Genomic DNA, 22,056 nt, shown 5'->3' with positions numbered 1-22,056 from the left:
ATAAATAGTACTTGATATGGCTGTTATAATCCGAGCATCATAACTAGGTATTACCCGTTACAACTCACCTTAATGAGCTATAATTCGGCGTAACCGTATGAACCAGGGATAAAATGCCCGACTATATATCGGAACCCCCTGATATGATCATAATGATTCTTCAATATCAACAACGGCCAGGAATATAGCCGATCTATGCCTTTTGCCTATGAAAGGTATGATATCTCACCTTTCAGACTAACTTGAATTTTACAATACTAACTTAAGCATTGGAGTGTCTTTTGCAGATACACACCCCTCCCCCCTTTGTTCACACACTCTGCGACGTGATATCTCTCTGGACGAGAAGCTTATATCTCTTAAGTATATAACTCAACGTTGAAAACAACAGCTCAGCGTTGACTCTCAGGAGCCGAGTTACATCCAGGTTACTCACCCAAAAATAATTGGTGCCGTCTGTGGGGACGAAAACATAAAGCCTTTCCTTTTTTATCGGTTTCAGTACTGTCATCCATGGCTGACACGCCTCCACCTACACCATCTGAACTTCTTTGGATGGTAACTGAGTTACAACAAGCCAACCAACGAATGGCAGATGCAAACCAACGCATGACAGAGGAAAATCAAAGAATGACAAATTAGATTGCTGCATTAGCGAAGACTCGGATTGATAACAATAATGATCGCCGTGAACAACCAGAGGACAAAGAGCACCAATCTGATCCAACGCACATTTCTGAGATAATTCGAGTTGAAGATGCTCGGCCTCCACGGAGTGAAGAAGCTCGGCCCCCGCAAAACGAGGACAGGCAACCAGAAAACGAGAATACCGAGCCTGATAACTCTGTGGGGCCATTCACAACCAAAGTTATGAATTTTGAGTTACCAAAAATATTCACTCTCCCGCCAACCTTAACCCCTTTCGATGGGTTAGGAGACCCAAAGAAATACCTCAAAAATTTCAAATCCATACTGATCGTAAAGGGTGCTTCCGATTTTGTCTTATGTCGTTGTTTTCCATCTTATTTAGACGACCCTGCACTTAATTGGTTTTGTTTTTTGCCTACAGATTCTATTTCTCATTTTCGACAGCTAACAAAACTTTTTGAGGATTACTTTGCTGGATCCGCAATCTACTTACATGACTTAGACTACCTGAACACAATCAAACAAGACCAGAATGAAAGTTTAAAGGACTACATGACTCTCTTTACAAAAATTGCCTTGAACATACCAGATCTCCACCCTGAGGTGCATTTGCACGCCATCAAGAGTGGACTCCGACCAGGAAAATTCTAAGACACAATCGCAGTAACCAAGCCGAAGACCCTGGCCAAGTTCCGGACAAAAGCAAAAGGACAAATGGATATTGAGGAGCTTTGTCAAGGTCGAAAGGGGACAAACCTTAGTGCAAAGACGATGATATACCTCGGGACAGCAAGAAAAATTTCAAGCTAACCCCTCGTTATGAGTCGTATACCCAATTCAATACAAAGAGAGACGACATCATCAAAAAAATCCTCAACTCCAAGATGATCAAAACTCTGCAAAAAGCCGACACCTATCAAGAGACAAAAAATATCGACAAATCCAAATATTACACTTTCCATCAGAAGCACAGACACACTACTGACGAATGGGTTATCGCCAAGGACCTCCTAGAGTGATTGATAGAGGATTAATGTCGGTCTAGAATTTCTCAAGAGAAAAGAACTTCATTGTAAGTATAGTCCAAACCAACAAACAACCCTTAATCAAAGTTTAATTTATTTGTCACAATGCAAACCCAATAAAAATCGAGAGTATTTAAACCTTGGGCTATCTCTTAAGGAATTGCAGGGAAGTGTGCATATTATTGGTTATGAAAAGGTATTGTTGGGTTTTTGAATGATGAACAAGAAAGTAAATTTCAAGAAAGTAAATGAAACTCAAATGGTAAAAAGGTCTTGGCAAGTGTTGATGGTTAAGGATCACTATCCTTGTTACTAACTACAATATGATAATTACAAGGATCACTCCCACTTTGTCATCCCCAAAATTACAGGAAAATCAAGTGAGCTTAATTAATCCTAGTCCATAAGTCCTAGCCATTCACTAATTAATTTATTGAAAGCTAGTGTCAACGGAAACAAATTATCAATCACTTGGACATTAGTAACTCAAGGTCAACCAAGTTACCATCCCAAGACAAGAACACAAAATTCTATACTAAAATCCAACCAAGTATTTTATCAAACACTTGGAAGGCATTAAAGAAAAGTAAGACAAAATTGCAAGAATAATAAAATCTAATAACTACCAATTGCAAGAAATTAACAATAACAACTAAAGAAAGCAATAATAACATGAAAATATAAATTGCATTAATAAAGACCAAAACTAACAAGAGTTCATAAACATAAAAATAACAAAATAAAGAAAATAACAAATAAAACTAAGTGAAGTGAGCAAAGGTGTAAGAACAAGAAATAGTAAAGAAAACTAAATCAAAACAATAATTGAAACCTAAATCTATGAAAAGAAGTAATCTAAAATCCTAATTTCTAGAGAAAAGAGAGAGCTTTTCTCTCTAGAATTCTAACATAAAACATGGTAAAAACTAAAATTATGACTACTTGCTTCATCCTCCTCAATCCTTGGGTTTAATAGCATCAGAAAATGAGTTGGATCTGGGCCTGGGTGACCTAAGAAATTGCCCCCAGCTTGTTTCTTTAATGAGGTCACGTGACAGATGTCATGCGTACGCGTGGATCATGTATACGTGTTTCCTGACAGATTTCCTTCACGTATACGCGTAGCGCATGCGACATGGGCCACGTATACACGTCGTTCTGAATTATGCAAATTCTTATTTCTTCATGAATTCTCCATTTTGCATGCTTTTCTTCCATTTCTTTGAAGCCATTCTTGCCTTCAAAATCTTAAATCACTCAAACAAACATATCAATGCATCGAATGGGAGAAAAGTGAATTAAATTTATCACTTTAAAAGCCTAAAAAGCATGTTTTCAATCATTAAGCACAAATTAGGAAGAATTACAAAACCATGCTATTTTAATGAATAAGTGTGAGAAAAGTTGATAAAATCCACCAAATTCAATACAAGATAAACCATAAAATTATGGTTTATCAGCGACTAGCTCGGCAGGGTCACTTGGACATATATCAATGGTCACATGCAAAGGCGTTCCCCGTAACTGTATTTTTGGGGGGTTTTGCAGGTTGAGGAGCTACAAACTCGGCAAGGAAGTGCTCCTACCGAGCTATGCTATTGGTGGAAGGAAACTTCAGCAACAATCAAACACCCTCATATTATCCTCAAGTGACCTTCCAGGACTCCGATCTCAACACCAATACCACAAATTTAGACGACTCGGTCGTCATTACCATTCATCTAGGAGACCTTTTAGTACGTAAAGTGCTATTGCATCCAGGAAGCAGTGCCGACATCCTTTTCTACTCTACTTTTCTGAAAATGAAGCTAAGCGACAACATCCTTCAACCTTCCACTGGAGATCTTGTCGGTTTTTCAGGGAAACGAGTATTGGTGATGGGATCTGTGTGGTTACAAACCACACTGGGTGAGCATCCATTATCAAAAACTTCATATGTCCAATATTTAATTGTCGACTGTTTTAGTCCATATAATTTAATCCTTGGCCGACCTTTTTTAAATCGGTTCAACATTATAGTATCTACAATTCATCTTTGTGTTAAGTTTCCTATGCAGGACGACCTCATTGCGACTATTCACAGTGACAATCGTGAAGCTCGCCAGTGTTATAACATCAGTTTGAGAAAACACAACTGACCTATGGGTCCGCATGTAAATAACATCTGCAACTCGACCGAACTCCCAGCCCTTGCCGATCTTGACCCAAGGGCCAAGGCTATCGAAAGACCAACCCCAACTATGGACTTAGAGAAGGTTTATCTTAACAATGATTCTAAAAAATTCACTTATGTAGGAACCAGTCTTAGCTCGACAGAGAAAGCTTCATTTCAAAAGTTTCTACAACAGCATGCTAATCTCTTTGCCTGGACACCTGCTGACATGCCTGGCATTAGTTCATCAATAATTTCACACAAACTAGCACTAGATACGTCATTTTGACCAGTAGCACAAAAAAAGGAACCTCGGTCTCGAAAAGAAACAGGCATCCCTAGAGGAAGCCAAAAAACTGATCAATGCTGGCTTCATCCAAGAAATCTGTTTCACAACATGGCTGGCAAACGTCGTCATGGTAAAAAAGTATAACGGTAAATGGTGCATGTGTGTTGATTTCACCCTTCTCAACAAAGCATGCCCAAAAGATTCATATCCCTTACCCTCTATTGACTGTTTAGTAGATAATGCTTCAGGGTATCAAACATTAAGCTTCATGGATGCATATTCTGGTTATAACCAGATTCTAATGCATCCTTCTAATAAAAATAAAATAGCATTTATTACTGAATATGGAAATTACTGTTATAAAGTTATGCCTTTTGGACTAAAGAATGCAGGGGCAACATACCAACGTCTTATAGACAAGGTATTCGCTAATCAAATCGGCAAGAACCTCAAGTTTACGTCGATGATATGGTGGCCAAAACAAAGCTCGGCCACAACTACCTCGACGACCTCTTAGAAATCTTCAACCAAATATGACATTACAATATGAGACTCAATCCAGAGAAATGCGCCTTCAGAGTACAAGAAGGTCAATTCCTCGGCTTCATGCTCACTAACCGAGGAATCGAAGCCAATCCAGAGAAATGCCGAGCTATATTAGACATGCCAAGCCCACAGACAATCAAAGAAGTCCAACGACTAACAGGGAGACTTGCTGCATTATCTAAATTCCTGCCTTATTTAGCATCTAAATCTTTCTGTTTTTTCCAAACCCTAAAATAGAAAAACAACTTTAATTGGACTAATGAATGTGAAGGGGCTTTTACTAGCATAAAAAACATTCTCTCAAAACCACCAATTTTACAAAAACCCCTTTGGGGAGAAGAATTTTATTTATATTTATCTGTCACTGACTGGACAATAAGTTCTGTTCTTGTCATAGAAAGAAACAAACAGCAACAGCCGATTTACTTCATCAGTAAATCCTTACAGCATGCCGAGCTCCGCTATTTAAAAATAGAAAAATTAGCTTTGGCTTTAGTTTTCTCAGCTTGGCGTCTCCGACCTTATTTTCAAAACCACATAGTTCACATCCGAACTGATCAGCCATTAAGGCAAGTGTTACAAAAACCAGAGCTGGCTGGCCGACTTGTAAAATGGTCTGTCGAACTCTCCGAATTCGATATTAGATACCAAAGCCGAGGTCCAACAAAGTCTCAGTATATTGCTGATTTTATAACCAAATTCACCATACCAAGCTCGAAGAACAATCCAACACAGTGGACTTTATATGTGGATGGAGCATCCAATCCCCAAGGTTGTGAGGCCGGGGTCTTACTTGAAGATGGAAATGGTATAGTCTTGGAACATTCCCTACATCTCTCTTACAAGGCAAGCAACAATTAAACAGAGTATGAAGCTCTAATTGCAGGTCTAAGGCTCGCAGCTAACTTAAAATTTCAGACTTAAAGGTATACTGTGACTCTCTGCTAGTCGTCCAACAGGTAAATAGTTTCTTTCAAGTGAAGAACCATCTATTAGCAAAATATTTGGATATTTTCAAAAACATTATTTCTAACTTCTCAAAAATTGAGGTCCTTCACATACCTCGTGAGCACAACAGCTGAGCTGATATCTTATCTAAGCTCGCACAAACACCAGTCTCTACTTTATATCAATCTGTGCTACACGAATCAAGCATAAAACTAACCGAAATTCTAAGTGCTACACAGGAAGAAGATTGGCGTACACCCTACATAGAATATCTTAAGACTGGAATAATTCCAGACAAAATTACTAATGCTCGGCGATTTTGCTGGTAGGCATCTTTTTTTACCATATATAACAATTCTCTATATAGGCAAGGCTTTAATCGGCCCCTTCTAAAATGTCTTTCCAGGTCGGAGGCCGAACTTGCGCTTGCCGAAGCACATGAGGGTATATGTGGCACTCATGTTGGAGCTAGAAGATTGTGATCCAAAATACTACGTGCTGGCTTCTTTTGGATAACTTTACAACAAGATTGTAACAACAAAGTCAAACATTATGACAATTGTCAAAAACACAGCCCAATCACAAACCTTCCAGTTGAGGAACTCCACAACTACAAGATAAGTTGGCCTTTCAATCATTGGGAGCTCGATATCCTCGGCCCTTTTTCCCTTGCAAAGGGGCAGGTAAAATTTCTTATTATTGCAATCGATTACTTTTCAAAATGAATAGAAGCCCAACCCCTAGCCAAAATAACATCGGAACAAATGATCTCCTTTATATGGAAGAATATTATCTGCAGATTCGGCATACCTCGACACATTATCATTGATAATGGTCGCCAGTTTGCCGATCATAAGTTTTCCTCTTTTTTGTAGAATCTTAAAATCAAACATCACTTCTCCTTGGTCGACGGCCTAGCAGAAGCCGACAATAAGATCGTCTTGCACGCTCTACACAAGAAACTAGATGATGCAAAAGGCCTTTGGGCTGAATTAATACCAGAAGTAGTCTGGGGTTACAACACCACAATCCACTCAAAAACAAAAGAAACACCTTTTCGGTTAGTATACGAATCTGAAGCTATGATACCCTTAGAAGTATCTCAATCATCCATAAGAACTCAAATTGACGACCACAATGAAGCTCGGCAAATAGATCTCGATACACTTGAAGAAACCAAAAATGTCGCCACTCTTTGACACCGAGCAGCACAATAGATCATAGCTCGACGCCACAACAAAAAGGTCCATCCCCGATCATTTCAAACAGATGACTTGGTTATTCGCAAAACAGAACAAGCAATGAATCCATCTTCACATGGAAAGCTCGCCACAAACTGGGAAGTCCCCTTCCGAGTTATTGAAGTGCTCGGAAATGGAGCTTATCGGCTACAATCTCTAGATGGTACAAATTTACCCAATACTTGGAATGTTTCCTCTTTAAAACATTATTACAGTTAAAAGTCAAGGCCAGGCTTGTACTTTTTTTCCTACTCACTAGATTTTTCCCAAAATAGGTTTTGCTTGGAATAGTTTTAACGAGGCTTTTCTACCTACACCTTTGTATACGAAGGTCAATCAATATTATGCATATTTTCTATTTGTTTTTGTATTACTTCTACATTTTACAATCAACAAACCATCACTATCTATCTGGACTTCAAGTCACAACTTATGGATTATCAATCCATCAAATAAACCAAACTATGGTTACATTACCAAAATTTCAATTAGTATCCATGAAAAGATACCTGACCAAACAAACATTCATCTGTGTGCACATTCAAAGTAAATGAATTCCAAACAACTTCAACAAACTATCAAACAACGCATATATGTAAAATTATCAAACTATTATCAAATAAACTGCCTTTTTAATCAGCAAAACAAATGCCATAGTATAAATAGTCAAAAAGCTTTCCAACAAGGAAATCAATCCATCAACTACTACTGTAAGCAAAATAAAAAAGTTTAAATACACAAATTACTGAACATTTTCATCTTCATCCTCGGCCGCTCCATCGTCTTCCACCATCGCTCCATCCCGAACAATTTTTCCCGGATCCATCTCAGAAAAGTCGAAATCAGGTGCCAAAAACTTTGCCTGGAGGGATGCCCGCTCAAAACCCTCAACAAATGAATCCAGTATTTCTGTCTCTTTACTCTTTTTCATACCCTTTAATTGGACAGTGACCTCAATCACCCAAGCTTCCATATTTGAAAGATCAGCATCTTTCTTTTTCAAGTCCTCAACTTCCTTCGTATAATTTTTCCTCATTAACTTGAGCTCCTTGTCACTCTCAGTCAATTTAGCTTCCAGCTCTGCAATAGTGCTCTTTTTCAAAACCAACTCCTCTTTCAAGAAATTCGGATCTTCTTTCTATCCGAGAAGCTTTTTATGCTTAAGCTCCTGGCTGCGACCTAAACTAGCCAATCGCAAACCAAGAACCTAAAACAGCAAACAACCAGAACTCAAAACACTAGACAGAGTACTAAACATCAACACAAAGCTCAAAATAAAATCAATACCTACATATACTGACCAACAACGACATCCCCAACCTCATTCGCCAAAGCCACATCAGACGAAATCATCGGCAACGACCATGAATGGGAAGTCGCTCCCCTAAACAGACAACCCATCATTATAATCGATGGTGACATGCAGTTTCTTATGATTATCCATAAACTTATGAATTTTCTCAACAGACACTTCATTCCCACCCTCGTCCGATTCCTCAGACAAATCAACCATGTCCAACTTCCTTTTCTTCAAAATCACCTTCTTCCGTCTTGGGAGAGGTTGATTAACCTATCCTACAGCAGTCCGGTTCTCAAGTTTGGAGGAGGATCCTTCTTTACCCAAACTTTTGTTCTTCACCCGCGCTCTCAATGTAACCATGGATACTCCAGGTATTTTTAACCTAAAAAAACACAAAAATCTATCCATTACCAAAACATATCAACATAAAGGGGGCCTACAAAACCATTTTTCCAAACACAAGAAAGTATACTTAAGTAATCTATCACAACTTGTCTATTATCATCCCGTTGCAACAAAATCAAAAACTGATATCAATTCTTTTTGATTGACGACTTCAACCAAATACTCAATCACATACTCAATTCTCGGGCTTATCGTTTCAAATCCGAGGATATTTTGGGGATCCGAGCACCACCATAAAGGAAACCTCTCCCTTAAGTCCTGATCTAAATAGAAGGGGAAATCATTTTCAACACTTCTAACCTTCAAATATATTCCTTTGAAATCCTTAAACGAAGACTTATTCAACTTGAAACAGCAAACCCAGGAGAGCTATTAAGATTGACCAAACCCCCCTTCCAAACACCTTTGGCCTAGAACATCGAGAAGAACAACTCCAGCGAAGGCTCTTCTTCCAAATACTCCATTAGAACCTCAAAGTTTCGAAAAAATGCCCAACTATTAGGGTGAAGTTGAGAGGGAGCACAGTTCAACTGATTTAACACTTGACATTCAAAATCAGAGAAAAGAAGCTTCACTTTCAACTCCTCTAAGACACAACTATGCATGTAAAAAACTCAGAACACTCTCCCCTATGGAACACACGATCCTCACTAGAACAAGATAACAGCTCCACACGCAACCCATATCCTACCCTGACTATCTTCTTCAAATCTATTTCTTTCATAGCCTCAAAATCAGTAAACAAGGAAGCTTGAGTTTTCACATCATCGCTAACCTATTGATATGACCAATCCACCTTTTCTTTTCTCTCTTTCTCATTCTCAAAACCCATTTTCAAAATCAAAACCAACAAAAATGAAGATGCAAGAACAGAGAAAATGAAAATCAAAGGCGTACCTCTTTTACTCATTTCCAGCAAACTCTGTAATGCAAACACTTAACCTAAAGTGAAATCATGACTTGGGAAAAACCATTAGTTTTCCAAGCAGTTACCTAAACGCCTTGACCATTGGGGTTCTATCAAAACCGTCCCATCAATTCCCTCAATGGTTCAAATGGCATTGGGAAAGCAAACTTCTCTTTAATTCAATCACTAATTTCCTCTCTCTTCATTTAACACTGCCACTCTTTCATATTATTATTTTTAGTAAAGTATGTTGAACTTCAAAAGCTCAACCTACTTCATTAAAAAAATTCTCAGAATAAGCTTGGGGGCTATGATATGGTTGTTACAATCTGAGCATCATAACTCGGTATCACCCGTTATAACTCGGCTTAATGAGCTATAATTCGGCGTAACCGTATGAACCAGGGATAAAACTCCCGACTATATATCGTAACCCCCCCGATCTGATTATAATGATTCTTCAATATCAACAACGGCCAGGAATATAGCCGATCTATGCCTTTCGCCTATAAAGGGTATGATATCTCACCTTTCAGACTAACTTGAATTTCACAATACTAACTTAAGCATCGGAATGTCTTTTGCAGGTACACTCCCCCTCCCCCCTTTGTTCACACTCTCTGCGACGTGATATCTCTCTGGACGAGAAGCTTGGATCTCTTAAGAATATAACTCAGTGCTGAAGACGACAGCTCAGCGTTAACTCTCAGGAGCCGAGTTACGTCCAGGTTACTCACCCAAGAACAGTACTTATAAATTCTGCATAATTCAAAACTTTTGCTCTTCCTCCTCCTCATCTTTTTTATGCTTCTTCTTTTTTTTCATCATCATTATCTTTTTTCTTTCTTATTCATCTTTTCCTTCTTATTTTACCTTCTCAAGTTTTTTTGTTTTACTCTTTTAACAAGAATAAAAATAAAAAATCAAATAAAAAATAAAAAAAAAACATAATGCTTCAAAATTACTTAGAAGGTGATGAACCTATATTCATTCAACTAAAAAAAAAGAAATTAAAAAAAGAAAATAATACAGCATTAAAGAAAATATTTTTGTGTATTTTAGTAAATTTTGGTGTAAAACTAAGACATTTATGTGTATTGTTAAGCAATTTTGTAATATTTGTACTGATAAGTTCTGTATAATTCAAAACTTTTTCTCTTCTTTTTCCTCTTCTTTTACTGCTTCTTTTTCATCATCGTCATCATCATCTTTTTTTTCTTATTCATCTTTTCCTTCTTATTTTACTTTTTCAAGTTTCTTCTTGTTTTACTTTCTTAATAAGAATAAAAACAAAAAAATTAAATAAAAAATACATAATGCTGCAAAATTACAGAAATTATTTTTAATATGGAGATAAAGATGGTGTTTTGGTTGAATATTGATATTCGAAGTACATTACAGTATTGTGGTGTATAAAATTAAAAAAGGTATTCAACACGCATCTTGCGTGTTGCCAGGATGTTGCCACATGCCTAACACGCACCCTGCATGTTGTTAGGATAATGACACATGTCTAACACGCATCCTGCGTGTTGACTTTCCACATGCAAAATCCACTTATAATTACACCAAATAATCTCATTTTTAATAAAATCACCAATATTTTTTTCAAAATAAAACTTAGCCGCAAAATTACTTGAAAGATGATAAACTTACATTCATTCAACTGAAAAAAAGAAAGAAGAAGAATGGCATGATTTTAATATTTGGTAGAAGTTGGAAGAAGAAGAAGAAAAATGTAATTTTATGCGCGCGATATATAAATGTGTTTTGTTGAGTTATGATTAATTTGTTTAAACTTATTTGCCAAAAAAAATTGTATGTGTAATTACATAATTTACGATTATAATTAATATATATTTTTTATAAATAAATCAAAAAATAATAATTTTCTAAAATTTACAACCCGATCCTTTCCTTGCGGTTGAACGAGGTTTGGTTTGGGGAATTTATTTTGCGGTTCAATTAGGGACCAATGGTGGTGGACTTGGCTGGTGGTTAGAGTGGATGGGTATGGTGGTAGTAGAGGTGGTATAGGGACGCTAAAGTAGTGAGATAGTAAAGGTGAAGGGGGGTGTATTAGTTGCAATGGGAACCAAAACAATAGCAATACAATAATTGTGCATATTGGTGATGACAAAGGACAATGAAATTTATTTTTAAAATAACGGGGACATGATTGTAATGCCCTTTAAATATTAGTTGTATTTATTATATAGTATTAATTTTATAATTAAAATATATTGTATGTTATTTAACCAAACCTAGAAGAAATTAAAGATGATGATGAATATATAATTTTCTAGCCCATAATTTATGAGTATTAATGTTATTTGCGAGACAAATAAACATATATATTATTGAAGTTCTTCGATGAATAGAAGAAAGTATATTTTTTGAATGGTAGATACTCTAACGAAGATTTTATAATTGTCTTTATATAAAAATATTTTTTCATTTTTAAATGATAAATTGTATGATTAGATTTTAATATGTTATAAAAGTGTTGTCTTTTTTAATATATAACTAAATAAATAAATCATATTTTTTAACAAAATATTTTAAAAAAATATATTTTTATCATCTTCGTTTGAGTAGATATCATAATAATAAATCACAATTAATACTGTTAGTAATTTTTTAATATTAATTATTCAAACACTATGTCAGATAGTAGGTGAGGGCTACAGCAAGCACCCAGCAGGGATTTGGTCAACTTTGGAGGATCTAGAAGGGTAGAAGATTTCTCCGAACTGGTGCTGGCAGCTCACCATTGGATGCACAAAGTCAACAAGGAGAATGTGCAAAGCCATTCTTACTGCAATCTGCAAACATCCCTTGTTTTCATTGTCTTTCTTTTTCAATAGGAAAGGGATTAGGGCTTTGGACATTGAATGACATTACAAACATCCTCATTTTCTCTTTCCGGTAGTTGTAATGAAAAATAATTAAATGAAATCTTGAGATAAAATCTTCGCTAGGGTCCAACTTGAATTACTTTTATTTTTAATATTTAATTAGTTAAACGAATCCAACTAATATAGCAAAATCTTGAATTATCTGAATTATATTTAACAATAGAATCAAATGGATCCCATTCTAATATAGTAACAAATTATATATTTGGATTTACATTTCCCTTAGAATCAATTCAAAACACCCTCTAGTTAGATTCTTTAAGCATCTAGTTAAAATTTTGTTTGTCAGTTGTAACAATGCATATATAGATACCCTAAAGCAGCCAAGAATAATAGTAAATACTAAATAATAATGAACCCAAACGAACAAGTCAGGAACAAGAAACAGAAAACGCAACGCGTTACTTATATAACACTGTACTAGTCATAAAAAAACAACTCAACCTCATATAGCGTTCTCATACAATTCTTGACTTTCTACTCTTGCTTGCAAGTTGCAACCAATTCTCTCTTTATCTTTCTTTCCCTCTTTCTCTCGTACCATTGCTGCAAAACGCATATCAGTTTTTCCTCACAAGACATGTGCCCTCTAAGGTTCATATTGATCTTCTTCTCCGCCATCTTGGCTGCTTATTTTGCATGGACCACCGTGAGTTCCTCTCCGGAGAGCGACATCACCACCGGTCATGAGAACAAGGACAAGGAACATCTAAGTTTCAAAAAGGTGCCCTCAATTCTATCATCACCATTCTTTATTTTCTTTCTTTTTTTTTTCCTAATCCTTTTTTGTCCTGACTACATTTGTTTCCTTGGTTTTTAGATGATTCAGAATGGATTCTGGGTATTCATCGACATGGCCAGCGGAAAGTATCTCTGGAGGAATTTAAGGTCCTTAAATGATAATGTGGAAGTAAAGAGCTCTTAATTACATGTTAATAAGAACTAACCCAACGCCAGTCTTAATTCTTGCTTATCATCAATTGCTGCATAAACCTGTAATTCTCTTTTTCGCTATATTGTTTCCCCTAGCTTGTAAATTCTTGTATTTCAAATTATTCCCCTTATGTTTCAATTATACTAGGGTATATAAAAAAGGGGAAGGAACCTGCTTATAGAATTATAATAATTTTTGTTATAATATCAATATTCATTTTCCAAGAATTTAACTTTCGCTAATCACTACACAGAATCTTTCTAAAATGACATCATAGGAGACAAGATTTAAGTTTGCCATTGATATTCCAACCATCATCAACCTTTTTGCACTTAATTTGCCATCAGAAAACAACTTACAACATTTATTTACATTTACTGGAATAAATATGTACACCAACCTAAGAAAGATATAATCAGAAACCAAAGAAATTCAGAAGAAATGCTAGCAGCAGAATTGGTTTTAAGAGACGTTCTTCTTGAACATCAACACACAACATCGAGACCAACTCCATTATCAGATTTTACTGTGATATATACTCCATCTAAAGTCCTAAACTCTTGTTTTTCACCCTTGGATTGAGTCAGACGTCGATTGACACCCCCCATATTTGGATGTACAAATACCACAAGTTCTTCAATCATTATATATGATCAGATTGCAGCTTAATGGACATATAGAGTAGCGTTAACAGAGCACCTTGAGGAAGTGGAGCGTACCTTGAGAGGTAGGAGCCGACCCACATGGCTACAATCACCAGTACCACTGCACTACTACTGGTTTTCCCGCAAACCCAACTTGCAAATGACAAGAACATTGTTAGCAATATGCCACCCCTTCCGCCCATTATCCATGCTATTATATAACCAATTTTATATCCATTATCTAACTTCTCATCCAGCAATGCCATCACACTGCTAAACGTGAGAGAAAGGCGGGACCCTAACGTCTGGAACAAAAATATAATCACGAATGCTGATCTAAGCACTTCAATAAAGGAGCCCCTCTCTTCGTCTAAGTCTCCTTCATCTTCCTCCTCGTCTGTTTCAGTGGTATAGTAACCCTCATCGACATTGTAATGCTCTGTGTATCTTTCATTATACATTTTCCTCCTCAGGTTGGCCCACCTATAGATTCTTGCTTGGTCTTCAAACTCAGTGCTGTGACTCCATTTTTCTCTGTAAGGCTTGTGACTGTATTGAAGTTCTCTATCATACTGAATTCTTGTTACTTCATTCGATAGTACCTGTTTAAGGACATTGTTAGTAGCACGAAGGAAAAGGAAACCTCATCTTGCATAAGGAAAAACGCAAGAACTTCATAAAATGGTAGAAAGCAGTTCATTGCACTAAGTTTATCAGAGGAAAAGGTCCATTACTTTTTGGTGGTCTTAATCGAATTTGAAAACTGAAGTGTTATCTCTAAATACATTTCCAAATCTTTGCTGGGATCTATGAACAATTTTCGGGAACCAGTAGCACCGTATAATAACAGTAAATCCCTGCCAAAAAGTGATAAACTTATAATTTTATAAAGGAAGAAAGTTGAATAATGATTGCTCACTTCATATGCATGACGGATGCTCTTGAACAATTCAGCTGCTTGTAAATCTTTGCTAACATCAGGGTGATACTGCAATCACAGCAACAGAATGGATAAAGCTGGGTTATTTGCAGATGGCTAAACTATAGACATGTTACCTAGGCCATAAATAACTAACTTGAAAGATACTTCTTTCTGAAATGTATGTTCAGGTAAAAATAAAGAGATTTCAAAAGTTCAATATAATAAACCTAGATGTATCATCTAGCAACGGCAGCAAACATGCAATGTCAATGAAAGCATACTTAGTTTGAAGATAAAATCAGAAACACTTGCAAGATCATCAACCAATTCAGTTAATTAGGTAAAATGAGGTAACAAGAACTCTTCTTGGGTTCGAAATTCTCCTTATCTACAAAATTAAACAACATAAGCAAGCAAAACTCAGTATATATTGCAATTTATTATTCTCTCTAACTTTGATCCTTTAATAAAATAGCAGTTAGCACAGGAGTCAAGTTGCCCAGATGGTTTAAACTTTAAAGACAGTTATTTGCGCAGATGGAAACTGAGTCCATGTTAAAAGGGATAATTAGAATGGTACTTCAATTCATTCATTTATTTGTTTTTCGTTAATAGAAAACATTTTACTTTAACCTATAATATATGTAGATAAAAAAAGTTAGAAGTAGATCTAAGCTACAGAGATGACTTTCTGTAGTCATGAGTCATAAACATTGTCAGATGAACAACTTCCTCAATATAATTTCACTTTTACGAGATGTATGATAAAAGTAAAAGCAGCTAACTTTTGAAAGTATTAAGAAGAGTTTGATTTGGATGCATTAATGGAGTGAAGTCATCCAATCAAAATGCTTTCATTTGGATAAGTATTCATGTAGTTGGTGTGAAAAGTACCTATTTCCGTTGATAGGATAAAATATATAACTAGATGTGTAAAATTCTTTCAAAAATGCTAGGTGTCCAAGTGTTTTCATTAACCAAGTTATTAAAATTTAAACTTCAGTCATGCTCCTTCTCCTCCTCCTTCAACATCGTCATCGTCGGCACAATAAGTCTGCCACCACTACCACCATCGTCGTTGCTGCCGCCGCTTCCACTGCCACCATTGTCTTCTCTTCTTCTTTTTCTTCTTCTTCCTTCTTCAACATCGTCGTCTTCTTCTTTCTTCTTCTTATTCTAACGTCTTCTTGTTGTTGTTGTTTAATTTCTTCTTCTTTGTGAATTGGATGTATCTTCTTTATTGAGTGAAATTAAAAAGGTCCGAATGTCTTTTATATTGTTTTTCTATACTCAATAGTTGTGTGCTATATGTGTGAATTTGTGTGCTATGTTGAACAAAAATGTGTGCTATGCTTAAATATTTGTGTGCTATATAATAAACCAAAATTTGTTTAATGATTCCTAACAAATTAGTGTCAGTTAACAGGCTATTAGCTTCGATTACTTGTGTTGTTTTTCTATACTCGATATTTGTGTGCCATTGTATATATTTTTGTTTTTTTTTCTTGATTATGGTTATTTATAATGATCTTAGTTTTCTTTAATTGAGTTGTTTGAAAAATTAGTGTTATTCTATGATTCTGGATTTTGTGCTATGCCGAACAAAAATGTGTGCTACATTTAAATATTTGTGTGCTATAATAAACCAGGATTTGTTTAATGATATCTGTCAAATTAGTGTGAGCTACCAAGCTATTAGCTTTGATTACTTGTGTGCTTAATGAAGGGGTCTGTGTTGTTTCACTTTGATTTACACATGTGATGAGATATGGTGTAATAGAACTCAATAAAAGAATATACACATAAATTTTGGTTTAGCAAAATTTGTATACTATGCTTAAAAAATTTGTGTGCTATATCGATAAGTTTGTGTTACGTTCCAATTTTTGTGTGCTATATTTCAAAAATTTGTGTGCTATATACTTCGAAATTTGTATGCTCTCCAATAAAAATTTGTATGCAGCAGAGAATGTAGAAAGGCTTGTACATATAGTGCAAGCTCTTTGAATTGTGCGCTAGTGGAGCACGTTTCATTTTGAGAGTGGTTTTTATTGTAGTTGGGCCAACTTGGTTGGACTTGGTTGTCAAAAAGACTTGTACATGTAGTATCACTCAAATTCTTTTATACACTAACAATGTATGGAAATTGAGTTTTAAGACAAAAGAAAACTCGGGTATGTATGCCCTGAAAATTCCTACAGTTCACATTCATCTACCAAGCACATAGAATTGGAAAACTTCAACACAGAAATGGTCAAGTACTCGGAAGCTTTTTTTTTTTAATTAACATTAAATATCTGCAAGCTGATATTTTAACAATACCAAGCAAAGAATATGCCAGACCACCTTATTGTACTACATTGCTTTAAAAACGCGTAGCCAATTATGCCAGCAAGGATTAATAAAACCCTAAATCATTCATAATGATTAACGTTTTCACAAGGTTCCATCACAAATTGGGAAACACAATCACAATCAAAATAATACCTAGGGATTCATAATTCACAGCATCCTGCACTATTGCAGATTCACAAGTACTAACAAATTCAACATTCAAATCAAAACGACAGAAAAATAAGAACAGTAATTGTAATAGTAACAGTAACACTAATAATCTCAACATCAGAATCATATTTTGACGGAATACCTTGCGGGCGAGGAGCCGGTAAGCGCGTTTGATCTCAGCGGCAGTGGCGGTGATAGGGACGCCGAGCACCGCGTATAAGCTCTGACTACCAGTGGCGTTGAATGCTGCTGCCGACGACGAAGAGGAGGAAGACGATGACGATGATGCGGCTATGAATGGGCAGCACGAGCGGAGACGCCGGCGGATGGAGATGGGAGGAGTGGCAGAGAAGAAGGGAGATGCGTCCGCGACGGAGGGAAACGCCGTAGCGCTACCGCGGATGGGTCCCGTCAGAAGGTGCGACTGCATCGCGGTTCATGTATTAACAGAAACACTAGAGTTGCAACTTCACGCGCCACTTCGAGATGTATTAAATATTACGTCGCCTATTCATCAGTTAGATTTTTCATTTCATTTTTGTGTGAGGATTGAGCGAACGAGAGGCCATTGTGTGCTCACTTCTCAGCAGCACAAGATGCCTATGCTATTGCTATGTATGTGATAAGAAAATCAACAATTTTGATTTAGATTCAATACAGTACCTACAAAAATTTGCCTTACAAAAAAAATTAAAAATTAATATTTAATTTTTAAAATATAAAAATAAATAACTATTAAATATTTAAAATTTGTCATAAAAATAAATTAAACAAAAATTAGTCGTCAAATTATAAACATCATAAAATTCATCTATACAAAATTATTAAAATACACACCAAAATAAAAATCATTTTATCATTTTAAACGGAATTTTTTTTACCAAATTTAAATACTACATTATATTTTTGTAGTCGTTGTGTACAAAAATTAAATTTAAATTATCTACATAGTTATAATTATCCAAAATAAAATTTTAATTTTTCATTTCTCATTATAGGATAAAACACGTAAAAAAAATTAAACAATAACCAATATTATATGAAAATCTCAAAACAAATAACTTTACATCAAAATCTTCATTTATATTTTTATATAAATCGAATTAAACAGATTCGAATTAATAAGGATTCATATAAATCAAAGTTATTAGTTTCCATCTACTTAGGAATGAAATTCGAAATGCTACCCATAGCAAATTAATACAAGTAGTTTCGATTTAGCCCATAGTTTTATCGTTCTTAGTAAATCAAATGGAGTGAATTCGAATTACATTATCATAGTAATTCGAATGGAATGAATTCGATTTATGAATGTAACGTATTATAGTAATAAATCGACTCCAATAGATTCGATTTAGCATAGATATCCCTATATATAAAATTCGAATTCACTTGTTTCGAATTACATTTCACCAAACCCAACTCCTCGAAAACGCAAAATCCAAAGAAACTATAGAGATCTATACTACAAGATTCAAACTACGGCAATGGAAGACAGCCCGAATCGAATCTATCGGATGGATGGAGTTGTCCATATTGTTGGTAGCGTCTATGAAGAGGTTAGTGAATGAAATTTAATTTATTTTCTTTAAGAACAAAGAATTGTTAGTGATATTAAATCGCCCAGAATTTGATTAGATGCGTTATTAGAATTTTTAAATTTCAAATAGTAGTTAGAGTATTGATGTAGTGTTAGTAGTTTGTTAGAAAATTGAAATTATAAATGCATATTGGATGAGGGATAACTAAGTGTTAATTAGAGAGTAGTGAATACAGGTTTTATTAGAATTTGTAAGTTTTAAATGTTAGAAGTTTAATGAGGTTAGAAATTTTGTTGGAGTTTAATTTAATTTAATTTAGGTTTCAAGTGTTAGATTAACTAGGCAGTAAAAAATTAACAATGATTTAATATGATTTAATTTATTTAAAAATTTTCATTCTTAAATATTAGACTAACAAGACACTACAAGTTTAGTTATAGTTTAGGGGTTAGCCTTACGTCGTAAATATTAGATTAACTATGTTATGTTAGAATTTAATTTAATTTATGTTAATTTGTTTAATTTAATTTAATTTAATTCTTAAATGTTAGATTATCTATGTTCAAGTTTGCAATATCTTTTACATTAAAGTATATTTGTATTAGAATTCTCCGTTTTAGGTAATTTTTGTTTTCTAAATTGTTATGGCTTTTAGAGAATTTTTTCATCGTCATGCAGCCCCACCGATATATCATCCGTATGAGAAGGCAGCATGGTATGCCCCTAGACAAGAGAATCATCGCGAGGCTCAATGACCACTGATTTAGGTTGGATGAGCCGTTGGTTAGTGCATTTGTCGAGCGAGGGCGTCATGAGACCCATACTTTTTCACATGCCATTCGGAGAGTGCACGATTACACTACAGGATATTGCGTACTAGTTAGGCTTTCTCATCAATGGATAGTACATCAGTGGATGTCTGACGGACTTTGAGCGGTACATTGACAGCGGCCGACCTACATGGGATTTGTTCGAGGAGTTGTTGGGTGTATTACCTCCAGTGGACTGTATCGACAAGTTCACTGCGAAGTGCACTTAGATGCAAGGGACATTCAGTGACCTTCCCCATGATGCAGACGATGAGACATTCAGGAGGTACGCGAGAGCGTACATCATGAAGCTATTATCGACGCAGCTCTTCAATGACAAGTCCAGTACACACATGTATATTAGGTGGCTACCGTACATAGCGAGATTAGAGGACATGGACATATACAACTGGAGATCCGCCGCTCTATCATGGTTATACCGGTGCTTGTGCCGTGTGGCCAACAAGAACATGGTTAAGTTGGCCGGTCTATTGTAGCTTTTCTAGTCATGGATCTTCTGGCCATTCTTGGGTTTTCAACCATGATGAGTTTAACGCCTTTAATTGGCCATTGGTGATAATATACTTAATGTTATAATTGTTATGTTTAGTAATATGTATTAAAGATTATTACCGTTGTTCATAACATGTATTGGATGTCAGGTGGTCCGGTTATCAGCCAACATTGAGCGAGAAGGGGCCTAGAGTTGCACAGTGGAGGCTCAGGATAGATTTACTCTGGGCAAAGAATGTGAGTGTTTTAGCTTTCAAGCATTAATTGTTAAGTTTTTTTAAACTACTTACTGGATGTAAATTGACCTGCAATACTCGTTTCTCTTTACCAGTTCACGTGGATGCCATATAGCATACTAATGTTGTTTAGGTCATTCATCCCGAGATCCTGGAGCCCTGACATATGGCACTATGGAGGGTTATGACAGCATTGGTCTATGTTGCTATGATAGAGTGGCATCAGGTGGATATAGTACTACCATAGCTTGGTGGAATACAGAATCGCTCACGACAAGCAGTCGACATTGATTTTCTAATGTTGAAGGATGACAGAGACAGAGACTAATGGTTTTCGAACACGTTACAGAGTTAGCACATACATTGGACCAGGTGGACCGACCATGTGTTATGATTTGATGTGGTGGCAGACCTAAGACCGTCACAAGCTTACTTAGAGTGGTGGCATGAGCATGGGAGGAGATTCTTATCGCTTGAGCTCTTTCTCGGAGACCCCAAAGCAGATGTCATGCAGGTGACCGGGGTTCGATCTCCGGCAATGGCGCCAAAAACTTGACGGAGGAAAAATATCGATAAATATTTTCACAAAAATATCACGTTGCAAGTATAGTTCTAAACTGACAATTAAACCTCAATCAACGTTTAGATTGTTTGTCACAAATACAAACCCAATAAAATTAACTGAAATATTCAAATCTCGGGTCGTCTCTCAAGGAATTGCAAGGAAGTGAACTTTGTTATTAGTTATGGAAAAGTATATTTTTGGGGTTTTTGAAATAAGGAACAAGAAAATATAGGTTGCGAGAAGAATAAACTAATAACGAATAAAGCTCTTAGCAAGGATTGAGAATTAGAAGTCATATCCTCATTATCATCATCAATTGTGATGGTAAATGTGAATTGCCTTCACTTAGTTAACCTCTAACCAATGGAGGAAGGTCAAGTGCATATAATCAACTTAAGTTCACAAGTCCTAGTCAACTTATAGTGAGAAACTAGCTTTGGTGAAGTTCAAGCTAACTGGAAATCTTCAATCACCAATCAACAAAAGACTTTTGATAACTCAAGAGTCTCTAAATAATCAATCCAAGTTAAAAAGCATAAAAATCAAAATTAAAATCCACCCAAGAATTTTATCAAACACTTGGAAGACATAAAATAAAAATATAGAAAACTAACAAGACATAGCAAAATCTAAGACTAACAATTGCAAGAGGAAACAATAACAACAAATTAAAGGAAGCAATCATAAATATGAAAACATAAATTGCATTAATATGGATTAAAGGAAACAAGAATAATTCATAAACTAAATTGGCAACATAAAGAAATCAACAAGAGAAGTAGATAAACGAAAGTACTAAAACAAATAAAAGTAGAAGAAAACTAAATCAAAGTAAGGTAGAAATCTGAATGTGAGAAGGAACAAGATTAAAAACCCTAAAATCTAGAGAGAGGAGAGAGCCTCTCTTTTTAGAATTCTACATCTAAACCCTAAAGTGTATGAATGAAGTGAATCCCGCTTCCAGCTCTACTCTGCAGCTTCTAATATGTATTTTTCGGGCCTGAGACT

General features: G+C 35.7%; 2 protein-coding genes across 2 annotated transcripts; one reads left to right on the top strand and one right to left on the bottom strand.

Annotated features, from left to right (window-relative positions):
* Window positions 1–12,810: 12,810 nt before the first annotated feature.
* Window positions 12,811–13,490, top strand: LOC107494508 (uncharacterized). Its single transcript, XM_016115549.3, has 2 exons — window positions 12,811–13,103; window positions 13,200–13,490. The coding sequence occupies exons 1-2, from the start codon at window positions 12,960–12,962 to the stop codon at window positions 13,302–13,304; spliced, it is 249 nt and encodes an 82-aa protein (XP_015971035.1). The 5' UTR covers window positions 12,811–12,959; the 3' UTR covers window positions 13,305–13,490.
* Window positions 13,491–13,628: 138 nt separating this feature from the next.
* LOC107494507 (uncharacterized) lies at window positions 13,629–18,002 on the bottom strand. Its single transcript, XM_016115548.3, has 3 exons — window positions 17,527–18,002; window positions 14,877–14,945; window positions 13,629–14,559 (listed from the first exon to the last, which is right to left on the bottom strand). The coding sequence occupies exons 1-3, from the start codon at window positions 17,812–17,814 to the stop codon at window positions 13,957–13,959; spliced, it is 960 nt and encodes a 319-aa protein (XP_015971034.1). The 5' UTR covers window positions 17,815–18,002; the 3' UTR covers window positions 13,629–13,956.
* Between the last annotated feature and the right edge of the window lie 4,054 nt (window positions 18,003–22,056).

The sequence above is a fragment of the Arachis duranensis genome, chromosome 6 (genome assembly GCF_000817695.3).
Source record: "Arachis duranensis cultivar V14167 chromosome 6, aradu.V14167.gnm2.J7QH, whole genome shotgun sequence".
In the NCBI taxonomy this organism is placed as follows: Eukaryota; Viridiplantae; Streptophyta; class Magnoliopsida; order Fabales; family Fabaceae; genus Arachis; species Arachis duranensis.
The sequence above is the reverse complement of the archived record's forward strand: the minus strand, read 5'-3'. Positions and strand labels throughout refer to the sequence as shown.